Consider the following 14,003-nt stretch of genomic DNA (forward strand, 5'->3'; position numbering starts at 1 on the left):
TTTTCTAATTCTCTCTCCCCCCCCCTTTCTTTTTCAATATGTATTTTTTTGTATTTTTTCTTATTATTACTTGTTTTTTGGTATTCAGTAATTTGTATTATCTGTATAACTGTATTCTTTTTTGCATGTATGTGATAATAATAATAATAATAATAATAATAATAATAATAATAATAATGAAATGCAATGGAAAATGTGGGTTCAGAGAATGATTAACAAGAAGTACCCCCCCACAATCAAATTAGGATTGATGCTGATTGAAAACTGGACTTAGTATCTAACTGAACGAAGATTTAGTTGTATCTATGTTTTACTCAGAGGTAGGGATGAAATCCAATTCAGGACTCAGTTAAAGCCTAATCTATCAAAGTCACACTTTTCAAAAGAATAGGTAAACTGAAACACAGCTATAACGCAAAATTCGCACAGCAAAAATTCAAATTCTGCTATGCAGTTCACCAACCAAACAAATATTAAAGGCATAAATTCAGGAGAAATGTGCATAAAATTGAGTGTGTTGGTAAAAATAATAATGCGCAAAAATGCACCACACATCAAAAGTGCATAAAATATGTGTTTAATAGGAGAAATTCACACAAAAACGCTAATGGATTTTCATTGGGAGGGTTTATGCTGCAAAATGTGGATAACTGAATTTAACTGATTTTATATCTATTGCTTTTTGTATTTTTACTGTTGCTATGATAACTGCTTTTGTTTCTGATGTTTTTGATCTGTTTTATATTTGTTTTATGGTTCTCTTTTGTAGGCTACCTTGGAAATTGTGAGAGGGCCAAAATGGACAGATTCTTTCATTACTAAACAAGTTCATTTATTTCATTGGATCTATTCTGAATTAACCTTTGTTGAATACAATCCTATGCCCGGTCTTTAATGAGCATTCATTCTAATTTGCTTACTCAAAGCTTTCTTGGTTATTTGACCACAGGTCACAGAATCACTGAATTTTAGAGGTGAAAGCTGCAACAAGGGTTATCTAGTTCAACTCCCACAATGCACAAGTCTGAGCCAAAAAATCCCTGATAGATGGCCTTCCAGCTTCTCTTTAGACACCTCCAGTGATGGAGAGTTTATCACCTTCTAAAGGAGCCCATTCCACTGCCCAACAGCCCTTGCCATCAGAAAGATCTTCCCAGTATTCGGTCTGAATCTCCTTACTTGTAATTTGGATCCATTCATCTGGTTTCTACCCTCTGAACCTGCCGAAAACAAGCTTGAGCGTTCATCCTGATTTGCTTGCACAAAGCTTATGCGGTGCTTAGACCACGGGGGTTGTGGCCAATTTTAGCCTCACTCAGGGTACACCCACTGAAACTTAATGACCATGACAAACTTAGGTTCATTCATTTCACAGCTCAGTTTGCTAAGAGCAAACTGTGTTTATGGAAGACAATCTTACTTGGCTATGAGTGATTGCCAAATGGGTGCTGATAACGCCAAGGTTGCAGATTCGATCTCCATATGGGTTGGCAGGCTATTCCTGTACTGACCACTGGTCTTGCTAGCTAGGGAGGATGGGAGTTGTAATCTAAAAGCAGCTGGAGACCCAAGTTTAGGAAATACTGATGATCCTCAGGGTCATCTTTCCATCTCAACAGTTCTATAATCCTATGGTTCCATGATTTCAGTGGGTCTATCAAACTAGTCATAGTCATTAATTTCAGTGGGGCTCCCTTGAGTAGGACTGGTACTGGCTACAACCCCATGGTCTAACCACCACGTACTGTATTTTCCTGTGTATAACATGCCCCCGTGTATAAGACGCCTCTTATTTTTGAGGACTCCAAATTGAGGAAATGGGGGGATATTGTACCCGTGTATAAGAGGACCCACAATTCTGAAAATAATTTTTAAATTAAAAAAATTATAGTGTTTTTTAAAAAACATTTTTATTGATTTTCCAATAAAAAACATCCAATTAAATATCCAATCATAATACTTCAATTAAAAACCAAAAACCAAAATAAAAAGATCAAATTATAGTCCGAATTGTATTTATTAATTTCTTGGGGCTCCCCACGGTCTGGATTTCTTATACATTCTAGTCTTATAAATGGAAAAGTATGGTAAGCAAATCAGGCTTAAGAACAGATAATCTGAAGGAGCATCCTCTCTCTCTCTGAAACACATCTTGTCTTTAGCAAGATGCGCATAGAAATGCACAAGAATGAACACCCCCGGAGCTGGTGCGTTTCATTCTGAACTGTGAGAAACATATGCTGAGGCATATTATGTTTGTTTGTTTGGAATCAGACATGTTGTGCCTGTCTGCCTGTCTGTCTGCTTGTAGTATGTCTTTAACCCAGAGAAACAATTAGACTCTTTTGGCTTTCGATTTGCCAGAGGAGAGGAGATTGCAGAGCAAGTGGATAAAAGCAGGCAGAGCGTAGCCTTCAGCAGTGCGTAAGGATGCCATGGGGGAGCCTTGGGCACTCTTCCCTGACTGTGCAAGAAGGGGGCTACCCCTGCAAAGTCTTGGAGGGCGTGTGGCAGCAAAAGAGGTGAAACTCTGCCTTTGCAATGGACAAATGTCAACTGCTGTCGTTAGACGCTTAGCAGTTTGTTCACACTGTCAGGGAATTATGCTTCTTTCAGTGGCCCAGCCAACACCGCCCCCCCCCCCACTCCCACCGCAAAGATTGGTTTTGTGAACTAAGGCTGATTGAGCATGCTTAGACAACATAGGCCCATGAGAGAGCTCACACTACAATACTAATACTAATATTTTTATGCTGTCCATCTGACTAGGTTACCCCAGCCAGTCTGGGTGGCTTCCAACAAATGAAGAACATAAAGCACAGTAAAACATCAAACATGCAAAACTTCCCTATACAGGGATGCCCTCAGATGTCTTTTAAAAGTTATATTAAATTTATTTCCTTGACATCTGACGGGAGGGTGTTCCACAGGGCAGGTGCCACTACCGAGAAGGCCCTCTGCCTGGTTCCTTGTAACTTCGCTTCTTGAAGTGAGGGAACCAGCAGGAGACCATCAGAGGAGGACCTCAGTGTTCAGGCTGAGAGATAGGGATGGAGATGCTCCTTCAGGTATACTGGGCTGAGGCCGTTTAGGGCTTGAAAGGTCAGTACCAACACTTTGAATTGTGCTCAGAAGCATGCCCTGCTTGGTGTGCATAAGGTCCCAGCTTCAGCCCTCTGCATTTCCAGGCAAAGCTGGGACAAACTCCCTGCCAGAAATCTTGGAGAGCCCCTGCCAGTCAGTGCTGAGCTAAATGGCACTGGCAGAGGAAGGGCAGTGTGGTGGGTGCAGTCTGCCCCGGGTGTCATCCCTGAGGGGGGTGACATTGCCACCCCACCACCCTGGGATGCTCGCCGCAGGTGGCGCCCCCCTGGGATGCTTGCCCCGCCCCTGTGGGTGGCTAGCCCTGCCCCTGGGTGCTGGACCAATGGCCTGACTCAGTACAAGGCAGCTTCCTGCTGAGATACACACACACACACACACACGCACACATATACATGAGAAATTGTTTTAGTTGTGTTTTTATACATTACACATACACAAGTCTGTTTATTATTAAATTGCTTTGATAAACTGAATCAAATTCATGGACAGTGTCAATATAACACTGGAAGACACCCACAATGAACCATTCATTTAATGCACACCAAAGATTTAACTGAGCAGAAAGCTCAGGTAAAAATACCACCCAATAACTTCTCAGCAAATGAAGCCCCAAAGTGGGTGTCATTAGCACCTAGTAACACCCCGCCCCTTTCAATATTTTATTCTCAACCCTCAAAAGCCAGGAAACCCACTTTGGAAGATATTTTGGAAGCGGTTCCCTTGTGAAGGGTTTTCAGGGCTGGAAGAAGGAAACTGCTGGCAAACACAGAGGGGGTGTACCCAGTGCTGCTCCTACTCAGAGTATGAAATGAATGGCCATGGCTCACTTCTGTCTATTAACTGCAGTGGGTCTGCTCTGGGCAAAACGCTGTTGGGGGTAACCCAGACTCTTTCGCCTACTCACAGTTCTTCTGGAAACAACGCTCTAAACAAATGTTTGGAGGGTGCAAGAGGATGACAAGCAGTGAAGGGAGAGCCAATGGGGTGAATGGGGCAATGCCCCACTCATCTCCTACTGTCTTCTGTCAGATACAAACTATCTTCTTACTTATAACCAATCAGGGTGTGGTAATGCCTTTGTCCGCTGTTGGGCTTCCTGCCTCCTTCTGCCTATTAGTCCCAAGGGGAACCAACCACCAAAGGTGTCCTTTCCTTTTCCAATACAAGTGGTACAACCAATTTCTAGAAGAAGTTATCTTGTGAACTGCCCTGAGAGATTGTGATGAAGGGAGCTATATTATTAACAACAACAACAATTCAGATCAAAACCCCGAGGAGCGACAAATCTCAAGGCAGCGAGTAATGAACCCCACCTCCTGTTCCTGCCACAAGCCAACCAGACTGGGATGAAGATGCTACTACCCGGGCTATCAGAAGAGCCTGTCCTGGATCACATCAAAGGCACACCTAGACTCTCATCCTGGTAGCTGATCAGGTGCCTCTGAGAAGCCCACACAAAAGGGGCATGAAGGTGACAGCAGACTCACATCCTTGCTCTCCAGCAACTGGTATTCAGAGGTAGACTTTCCTTAATCTTGGAGGCTCTGTCAAAACCATTGACAGACCTCTCCAACTCCAGGGAAGTGTCTGATGTCTTTGTAAAGCCATCTAATGCAGAGGCAACCATTTCCACCTCTTGCTGCAATGAACAGTTATGTACTGCACGAAGAATAATACTTTCCGGTTACTCCTGGTCTACTGATTTCATTGGGCAGCCCTACATACTCAGCTTGACTTGACTTGACAAAGTTTTGTTCTTAATCTAGCTTTCCAAAGAAAATGTTATTGCACGTTGTTCTGCTTTTACGTAAAACATTTAGTTTTTACATTAAGTGGTGGTAGTGGAGAATCTACAAATAAACACATACATGATTTTTGCATGTTGCTAGGTGTCTTTCCCTGGGACAAGTGTTGCTGGACTTCAGCCCCAGCCAGCATGGCCAATGGGCAGAGAGGATGGCAGGTGTAGTCCACGATGTCTGGAGGGACTTCCCTCCTCTAGAGTGAACCTTGGTGGCTGAAACTTATGTGTGGTCCAGCCTCCTCTTTCCACCTGACAGTGGTGCAGAGTAGCAACTAATAGACTCTAGACTTAACAGCCCACTTCCCTTTAAGGTGGCCAGTTTCACTTATTTCACAATGCCTGAGTCAGCCCAGGATTTCATAGAATCATAGAATCGTTGAGTTGAAAGGGACCCAATGGTCATCTGGTCCAACCCCCTGCAATGCAGGAATCTCAGCTAAAGCATCAATGACAGGTGGCCATCCAACCTCTGGTTAAAAACATCAAAGAAGGAAAGTCAACAACCTCCAGAGGGAGACTTTTCCACGGTCGAACAGTCTGAAAGTTCTTCCTGGTGTTTAGTCGGAGTCTCCTTTCTTGGAACTTGAAACCATTGGTTCCAGTCCTACCCACCCAGAGTAGGAGATAACAAGCTTGCTTCCTCTTCCATGTGACAACCCTTGAGATATCACATATATCTAAACCGCAGCCCACCTTGGTCAGCCATAAAGCTTCTGAAAAATCCGTACTCCCCGTCATCTGGTAGACTGCTCCTGAACACGGAGGCTCCATTCCGCAACGGGGACTAGCAGCAGCCACTGAGGGCCAGAGAGCTAGCCTATCCCCCTGGGGGATGCGGTGAGTGAGATGGCCGCAGGACGGATGCATCTCACACCCCTCGCAGCGGATCTCCATGTGCACAGAGGCTTCTGAGGCCACACGTCCAATTCTCCGCCCCGTCCCCCGTCCCCCAAATATGCCGGATTAACCCTCTCTATCCTGGAAAGCTCTAGGGAAGCGCTGGGCAAGCCCTTTCCCCGGCGAGAGCGGAATCCACAAGAGCGCGCAGGCAGGGCGCAAAGGCCGGCGACGTGCCCAAGTCCTCGCGCTCGCCGGCCTCCTGGCGCGGCCCTGGCGAGGCAAGCGGGCGGAGCGGCGGCGGCGGCGGCAGCAGCAGCAGCCCCTCGCTCGCCGCCCCCTCCCCCCGCCAGTCTCCTCCCCGCGCCCCCTCCCCTCTGCTCCCCTCCCCTCGCCGCGCCTGCCTTTGCAGCATCCCGAGCCTTCCAGGCAGGCAGGCAGCCAGCCCAGCGCGCCTCCGTCCAGAAGCCGCGGCTCTAGCTCCCTCTCCCAGAGCGCCTGGCGGACACGGTCGCGGACGGAGCGAGCGAGCGAGCGAGCGAGCGTCCAAGCGGGGCGCGAGCGAGCCAGGCAGCGCCCCCTCCCCGATCCTCCTCCCTACCCCACTCCAGCCCCCGATCCTCCTCCTCCTTCTTCCCCCCCCCGCCGGCCTTGCCGCTCTCCTCGGAGCTCCATGGCCGCCTAGAGCCCCTGAGAGCGCCGCGCCATGGAGCCGCCGCCGGGCCCGGGTGCGCTCCTGCTTCGGCTCGGGCTCCTGCTATTGCCGCCGCTGCTGCGCCTGGCCGCCGCCGTGGAAGGTGAGTGCGAGCGGGCGACGATGAGGATGCTGAGCCGGGAAGGGCGCCCCGCGACGGCCAGCGCTCGGGGTTTTTTTGTGGGGAGGTGGTGGGTGGCGAGAGGAAGGGGGAGGGTCGAGGGTAGGGGAGCCGAGGCCGCTCAGCAAGAGCCCTTTCTCGGACCGGGAGAGCCAGCACCGCGTCGCTCTTTCTCCGGCGCCGGCTGCGGCTCCCAGCCCCCCTCGACGGGCGGCGCTCTCTGGGAAGCGGCCGCTGCCTTGGCAAACGCGCGCCGGAGCCCGGAGTCCGGGGCGCGCTGAAAGGCCGCTCCCTGGCCCGGCCTGGCCTGGCTGGCAGCGGCCGGGAGGAGGAAGGAGGCCCGGCCAGCGAGTTGCCTACGAGGATTTCGTGAGGGCGGCCCGGACTGGGCTGGGCTGGGCAGCAGTAGCTTCTCCTACGGTGGCTCCTCCAACGTGGCTTTGCCATTCGGATTTTGAAAGCTGCCTCGCTTCCTGGCGTTGGCGCGGCTCTGCTTCCAGAGCGTGGTTGGGCTTTTGTGCTGGTGGGGGAATGGAAAGGGAACGGGCACGGGCACGATGCTTGGGAGGTGGCCGCAGCCCAGGCTGGAACTTGCTCTCTCGTTTTGGGTTGCAGGAGGAGAATAGGGGAGCCCTCAGGAACCAGCGGGAATGGTGCCTGGGCCGTCGCCTCATCCTTTGACATCCTTTGACAGGTGGCCGTCACCTGGGGTGCTTAGGGACACAGGAAGCAGAGGCAGGCCGTCTAGCTCAATATTGCCCACACTCTGTGGCAGCTCTGTAGCAGTTCAGCAGGAAGCCTTTTCTAGAGATGCCAAGGGTTGAATCTGGGACCTTTTGCCTGTGAAGGCCTATCCCAAACAGGAACACTGAAAGCTGCGAGTCAGGGCATCAATTCATACAGCTCTATATTGTCTACACTGACTGGCAGCAGCTCTCCAGGGTTCCAGGTAATGGCTCTTCCCAGGTCTATGAAAAGGTGCCATGAATAGAACTTGGGATCTTCTGTATGTCAAACCTTTCATCTTCCATGAGGACAGGATGGTCCTCATTAACTAGCAGGAATGATGTCCCCACACGAACGGCCTCATCCTGTGACAGTTGGCCAGAAATTTGGGGAGGGGGGCGGAGCAGAAGAAAGGTGGGCTGCCCTTAGTGGCCAGCAGGAGCCGACATGTTCTGCAAGGTGGAGTAACAATGGGCTGCCTTCACTGACCCTCTAGGAGAAATGTGGTGGATGTTCTCATCTCACAGGTTTTGCCCTACTTGGTGCTTGTGCGTATGTGTTTATGAATGGGTTGCGCTCACGGCAGCAAGGCTGATGCATGAATGGACCTCATCCTGCAGTCACACAGCTAGGAAGTGGTCTGGAGGGGGTGATGGACCGCCTTCACTGACCACCGTGAATGAATGTTGCTTGTGCAATGCCATTTTGAGACACAAGTCGCAGGGCTGGTTCTGCCTCCCCCCATTCTGTCTCCGCAGAGATAGAGCACCCATCTTCCCTCTCCATTTCCTGCTAGATGTGGGCCCAGATGGACCTGGAAGTTACTACCTGGTGCTCTAGTACGACATGCTAAGTGAAAAGCCCAACTCTTGGCCATGTGCAATGTGCTGTGGCCTTCCTTCCTGGGAATACACCAAGCACAAATCCAAGACATGACATGCAACAGTCACTTTTAGGGGCGTGTCATTCCCCACCCCCACCCACGTCCAGGACTGAGGCAGGCACACATTTCGCTTCATGATTTGGGAGCCACTTACTGCCCTGTTGGAACTTCAGCTTTTTTCTCCCCCAACTTCCTGGTGGTGAACTGGTGGCAACCACAGATGCCAAATATTTTCGTTGCAGTGCTGACCGCGTGGCACTAGATTTGTGAGCAGGATTATTGTTGCAATATTTGGGGTTCTGCAGGCTTTTATGTATTTGCAGAAGTTCAGGGGATTGGGCAAGAGGGTTAAGAAATGGAGAAACACCTGCTTGGGGGGCAGCCCCCCTCCATGCTCTAGTTGTCTTGTAGCTACAGATTCATCAGTCATGACTTCCTTGGGTTTCTAAGGGTACTCTCAGATCCTGTCCTGTTGATTTGATTTTTGGGAGCGGGTGGATGAGTTCCAGATGATGTGACTTCTCATGAGAATTCCCTTACCCCAGTTAAAAACATTTAAACCACTGTTCTCTGCAACAAAATACTCAACGTGTGTGTGTGTGTGTGTGTGTGTGTGTGTGTGTGTGTGTGCAGGGAATCCACCACAATGTAAATATTGAGTTGTGTGTGGATGGATCACATGCCTCAAGCAGAATGCTGTAGATCCATGAATGCAGCCACCAATATTATTATTTTTTAGCTTTAGAAAGGGGTGTGGTGTTTGGATTTCAGTTGAAGCAGCTTTTGGAGTGGCTGTTTAAAATCTATTCTCATTTGTTTTCCAAACCCAAGACTCCTTCCTCCACCCCCCCCAATGGGTTTAGGAACATAGGAAGCTGCCTTCTACCAAATCCAACCATTGGTCCATCCACCTCATTACTACATGCTTTCCAGCATTTCAGGCAAGGGAGCATTCCCATCCTTACCTGGAGTTGCCAGGGACTGAACTTGGGACCTCCTGCATGCAAAGCTGATTCTCTGCTGCTTAGCTAAGGCTCATGATGCTCGGTCAGAAGCAGCGGAGAGAGAGAGATTGCGTGATTTAGAGCCAGCATGCAGCATGGAGGAAAGTGTGAACCACCCCTTTCCCCAGCTCTATTGGTGTAATCAAAATTGGAATCCCAGTGGCTATATATATTTATATAAAGCACTAAAGCAAAGAACGGAAAAAACCTTGGGAGATCTGATAACAGCTCCCCTGTGTCAATTTTGGCATTAAGATTCTGCCAAAGCCAGACTTCTATTGCTTCCCGCCCCCTTCCCCGCCCCATGTGAACTTGGTTACCTAAAATACTGTCATTGCAGGAAGTGCCCAAGTACAGGAAATACTCCTGTCTGAAATCCTGCAGAGCTGCTGTTAGTCAGAGTTGACAACACTGAGCTAAACGGATCAATTGTCTAGCAGCTTTCTATGTCTTAAGGGAAGGGCCTCAGCTCAGCAGTAAATCAGGTTTGCATGCAGAATGTCCCAGGTTCAATCCTTTGGCAAATCTAGCCAAGGGTTAGGTGCACTCTTATGTAACTGATTGATCACCACATTCCGGCAGATAGCACCTTCTAAGGAGGTCTGTTCCTCACAATGTAGAAAAAGGGCCTTTAGTGTGGTGGCACCAACCCTTTGGAACACCTTGTCCTTGAATATTAGGCAGGTGCTGTTTCTGGTGCCTTTTCCAAGCAGTTTCCTCTTCCAGCTATCATTTTAAGCCCGAAAACCTTCTGAGTGTTTATCTGAACTGGAATTGTGTTGCTGTTGTTGTTGTTGTTTTAATTATGGTTTTGTCGCTTGCTGTTTGTGGCCCTTGGCTTATTTGGGAATAATAACAAATAAACATATGGGGATCGCTGGCATGGAGTAAGGAGACAGAGGAAAGTTTCTCTTTCACACACACACAACAGCAGAACCTGTGGACACCCATGAATGTTGGAAAATTCAGGACAGAGGAAAGAGAAAGGACTTCTTCATGCGGTACATGGCTAAACTATGGAACTCATTCCTGCAGGAGGTGTGATTCAGCAGGGCTCTTTTTCCCCTTTTCCTTTTCAGCAAAGCTTTTCTTGGGACTGGCAGCAATGACTCTCTCAAGTTTCAGACCAGGAGGCTCTTGCAGCCTACTTGGAGGAATGAACCTGGAACTTTCTGCATGTAAAGCAGACGCCCAAATCTAAGCTGCAGCACTTAACGCTATTCTGTTCTAGAGATGCATTCAATTGATGTCTTTGGCAATATTTGAGAGGTCCCAGCTTAAGATTTGTCATGTTCAGCACCTTATAAAAAATAAAAACAAGAGTTGCCAACAAGGCTAAAGCACCTGGATTTTGACCATGGTGGTGGGATGCAGGGTTCAGATCCAGAATTTACATGGAACACTGCATGCACTAGTTTTTGGATCTGTGGCCTAAGGCAGTTAAAGGTTTCATAACACCTGAAGCTTTTTATTTTCACCAAAGTCAGTGTGAACAGTAGTGTGTGTGTGTGTGTGTTTGTGTGTGTGGAGTGCACAATCCCCATTAGCAACGGCAAGCATGGCCAGTGGCCAGGGATGATGGGAGTTGTAATAATAATAATAATAATAATAATAATAATAATAATAATAATTTATTTATGCCCCGCCCATCTGGCTGAGTTTCCCCAGCCACTCTGGGTGGCTCCCAATCAAGTATTAAAAACAATACAGCATTAAATATTAAAAACTTCCCTGAACAGGGCTGCCTTCAGATGTCTTTTAAAAATAGGATAGCTACTTATTTCCTTCACATCTGAAGGGAGGGTGTTCCACAGGGTGGGCGCCACTACCGAGAAGGCCCTCTGTCTGGTTCCCTGTAACCTTACTTCTTGCAATGAGGGAACCACCAGAAGGCCCTCGGCGCTGGACCTCAGTGTCCGGGCTGAACGATGGGGGTGGAGATGCTCCTTCAGGTATACAGGACCGAGGCCGTTTAGGGCTTTAAAGGTCAGCACCAACACTTTGAATTGTGCTCGGAAACGTACTGGGAGCCAATGCAGATCTCTCAGAACTGGTGTTATGTGGTCCCAGTGGCCACTCCCAGTCACCAGTAGTTCAAAATATCTGGAGGGCCAGGTGTAGACCAGATGTAGAGCTTGAACGGGAAACATGTGGCCCTTTAAATGGTGTTGGACTGCAACTCCCATCATTTGGAGGGCTGGAAGTTCCTCATTCCCACTTTAGAGAAGGAATTAAGCTGCCTCAAAAGCACCAACCAATAATACCTTTTAGGCTTAAGCTTGTCTCTCCTGGGACCTTCCCAGCTGAGTCCTTTGGATATTTGCACTGGTGTTCTTGAATGAAGGGCTGTGGGTTCTAATCCAATGCCATCTGTCTGGAGAAGGCATCCCGTGACACAGATCTCTTCCCTGGATAGAAGCAAGGCAGGCTGCTTTGAGAAACAGAAAATGAAACAGAAACACTCGACTGGCCTGCGGTGTGTGCATTGCTGATGCTTTCAAAGATAATGCTTTGCAGAGCCAAGCAGAATCACAAAAGAAACAGATGGGCAGGGAAAGAGTGGCCCTGGCTGCAGTTGTGGGAGATCTCCCACTGCTAGACATAAACAGGGAAACGTTAATGTCAAAGAAAGACAAGAGCGTGATCAGATGTGCACATTTAAATCCCACATTTGAATCTGGAACCATCTGAGGCTGGTGACAGCTACCCCATCTTCAGTGGCATCTGCGATGGCACTAAAGGTCTCCATCTGAAATGCAACAACCTGCAACTAAAATATTTACGCTAAATATTTTTAGATCAGCACATCTAGGTTTGAAATAGAGAGAGACAGAGTCCTCTTTATTCATGGAAGGTGAACAAGGGAGAGTTCCTTTTGCATCTGGTGACAGGATCTACTTTTTTAAAAATAGGAAGTGGAGGGAGAATTTTCTCCTGCTCTTTATCTCCCCTTTTCATATCCACCAAGAATTGTGTGTGTTGGGGGGGGGGAGAGAATACCTCTTGTCATTGGTGGCAACAGGAGGGTGTTTCTCTTTTGGGTCACGGGGTGAGGGGAAGAGTCCTGATAGGCCGGCAGCACTGATGATGCCGGTGATTTAGACAGCACCATCCACGTAAGTTGCTCTGGAGAAAGAATGAGATGACAGGTCCAGGCCTCTGAGCAGTTTACAGTCTAAAAATAGGCAGGAGGGAGACAACAGACGATGGGAAGCCGGGAAAGGGTATGTCATTCTTGCATTGCAACATCAGGAAGTGCCTTGTGTTGAGTCAGGTCGTTGGTTTGTCTGACTCGGGGTTGTCTACATTTGGGACAATGGAAATGCAAATGGAGTGGCCTCCAGACAGACTGTTGGACTCCAGTTCCCATCAGCCTGTATCTCCAATGGTCGATGGGAATTGTAGTCCAATGTCCATCCTTACTGGGGGATGTCAGGGATTGAACTCAAAAGCTTTTGCAAGCAGCTGAGCTTCGGATGCTGCTAATCTGCACAGAAATCTGCCTTACACTGTGTCACAGCATTGGTCTACCTAGTGGCTCTGCTGGATCTCAGACAGGGGTCTTTTCCAGCCCTAACTACTAAGGGTCACATACCTTTCTGGGTAACCTTCCGGGGGCTGCATATCAACAGTAGAAGAAGGAGTTTGGATTTGATATCCTGCTTTATCACTACTGAAGGAGTCTCAAAGTGGCTAACATTCTCCTTTCCCTTCCTCCCCCACAACAAACACTCTGTGAGGTGAGTGGGGCTGAGAGACTTCAGAGAAGTGTGACTAGCCCAAGGTCACCCAGCAGCTGCATGTGGAGGAGCGGAGATGCGAACCCGGTTCCCCAGATTACAAGTCCACTGCTCTTAACCACTACAACACACTGGCTCACAGACAGGACAGAGGCAGAAGTGGGCGGAGAAACACATATAAGGTTTATCTTTCTATAGTACCCTGGCCTAGCTATTCTCAGCCCTCCCTCTCTGTCCTCCAAGAAGCATCATTAGAGTTCAAGGACAAAGTCCAGCCAGGCAAAAACACTCTGGAGGGTGTAGAGCAGGGCCAGATGTGGACTGGGAAGAGGAGGGGTGGTTTGGGAAATTGCAGAGAGCTAGAGGAAGAGGGCCAGAGGGCTGCATTTAGTCGCCAGACCTGACGCTCCTCATCCCTGAATTAAAATGTCACAAAATTGTGAACAAAATGTCGAGTTCTCCAGAACTTTTCCATCGGCTGGATGTTAATCAAATTGGATTTGGGGTTCAGAGGGAAGGGGAAACTGGGCTTTATGTTGAAATTTAAAGGTTGGCTGTGCGTAAAAGCTTGGAGATGGAATATAAGGAAATATATGAGAACATAAGAGCACAAAAAGAGCTTGTTGGGGGATCAGACCAGTGGTCCATCTAGTCCAGCATCCTGTCTCACAGTGGCTGACCAGATGTTCTAGTGGGAAACCCATAAGCAGAATTCCAGCTCCCTTTTCATGATTTCCAGCAACTGGCATTCAGAAGCATTGCTGCCTCTAACCGTGCAGGCAGAGAATAGCCATCATGACTAGGAGCCTTTGATTACTCTCTCCTCCATGAATTTGTCCCATCCTCTTTTACAGCCATCCAAATCGGTGGCCATCACTGGTTCCTGGGGGAGCGAGTTCCACAGATTAACGGCATGAAGTTCTTTTCTCTGTCCGAACTCTTCCAACATTCTGCTTCATTGGATGTCCACGAGTTGGTGCGTGATTGTTTTTTCAGGCTGGGGGCCGGTTTACAAATTGACCCCCGAGACATGAGAAGTCAGAGGGGATGAAGTCGTGATAGGAGGGATCACAGAGAAATGTCAGCAGA

General features: G+C 48.4%; 1 protein-coding gene across 11 annotated transcripts in view; it reads left to right on the forward strand.

Moving 5' to 3' along the window:
* The first annotated feature begins 6,159 nt into the window (after positions 1-6,159).
* EPHB2 (EPH receptor B2) overlaps positions 6,160-14,003 on the forward strand; it is a 114,920-nt gene continuing 107,076 nt past the window's right edge. For 9 of the 11 annotated variants that reach the window (XM_083512918.1, XM_083512912.1, XM_083512909.1 and 6 more), the window contains exon 1: positions 6,160-6,543. In XM_083512918.1, the coding sequence (XP_083369044.1) occupies positions 6,453-6,543 (91 nt within the window). In that variant the 5' untranslated portion in view covers positions 6,160-6,452. The remainder of the gene's footprint in view (positions 6,544-14,003) is intronic. The other 2 variants (XM_083512919.1, XM_083512911.1) reach the window with 1 other exon arrangement.

Source organism: Podarcis liolepis (genome assembly GCF_965112155.1).
Source record: "Podarcis liolepis genome assembly, chromosome: 7".
In the NCBI taxonomy this organism is placed as follows: domain Eukaryota; kingdom Metazoa; phylum Chordata; class Lepidosauria; order Squamata; family Lacertidae; genus Podarcis; species Podarcis liolepis.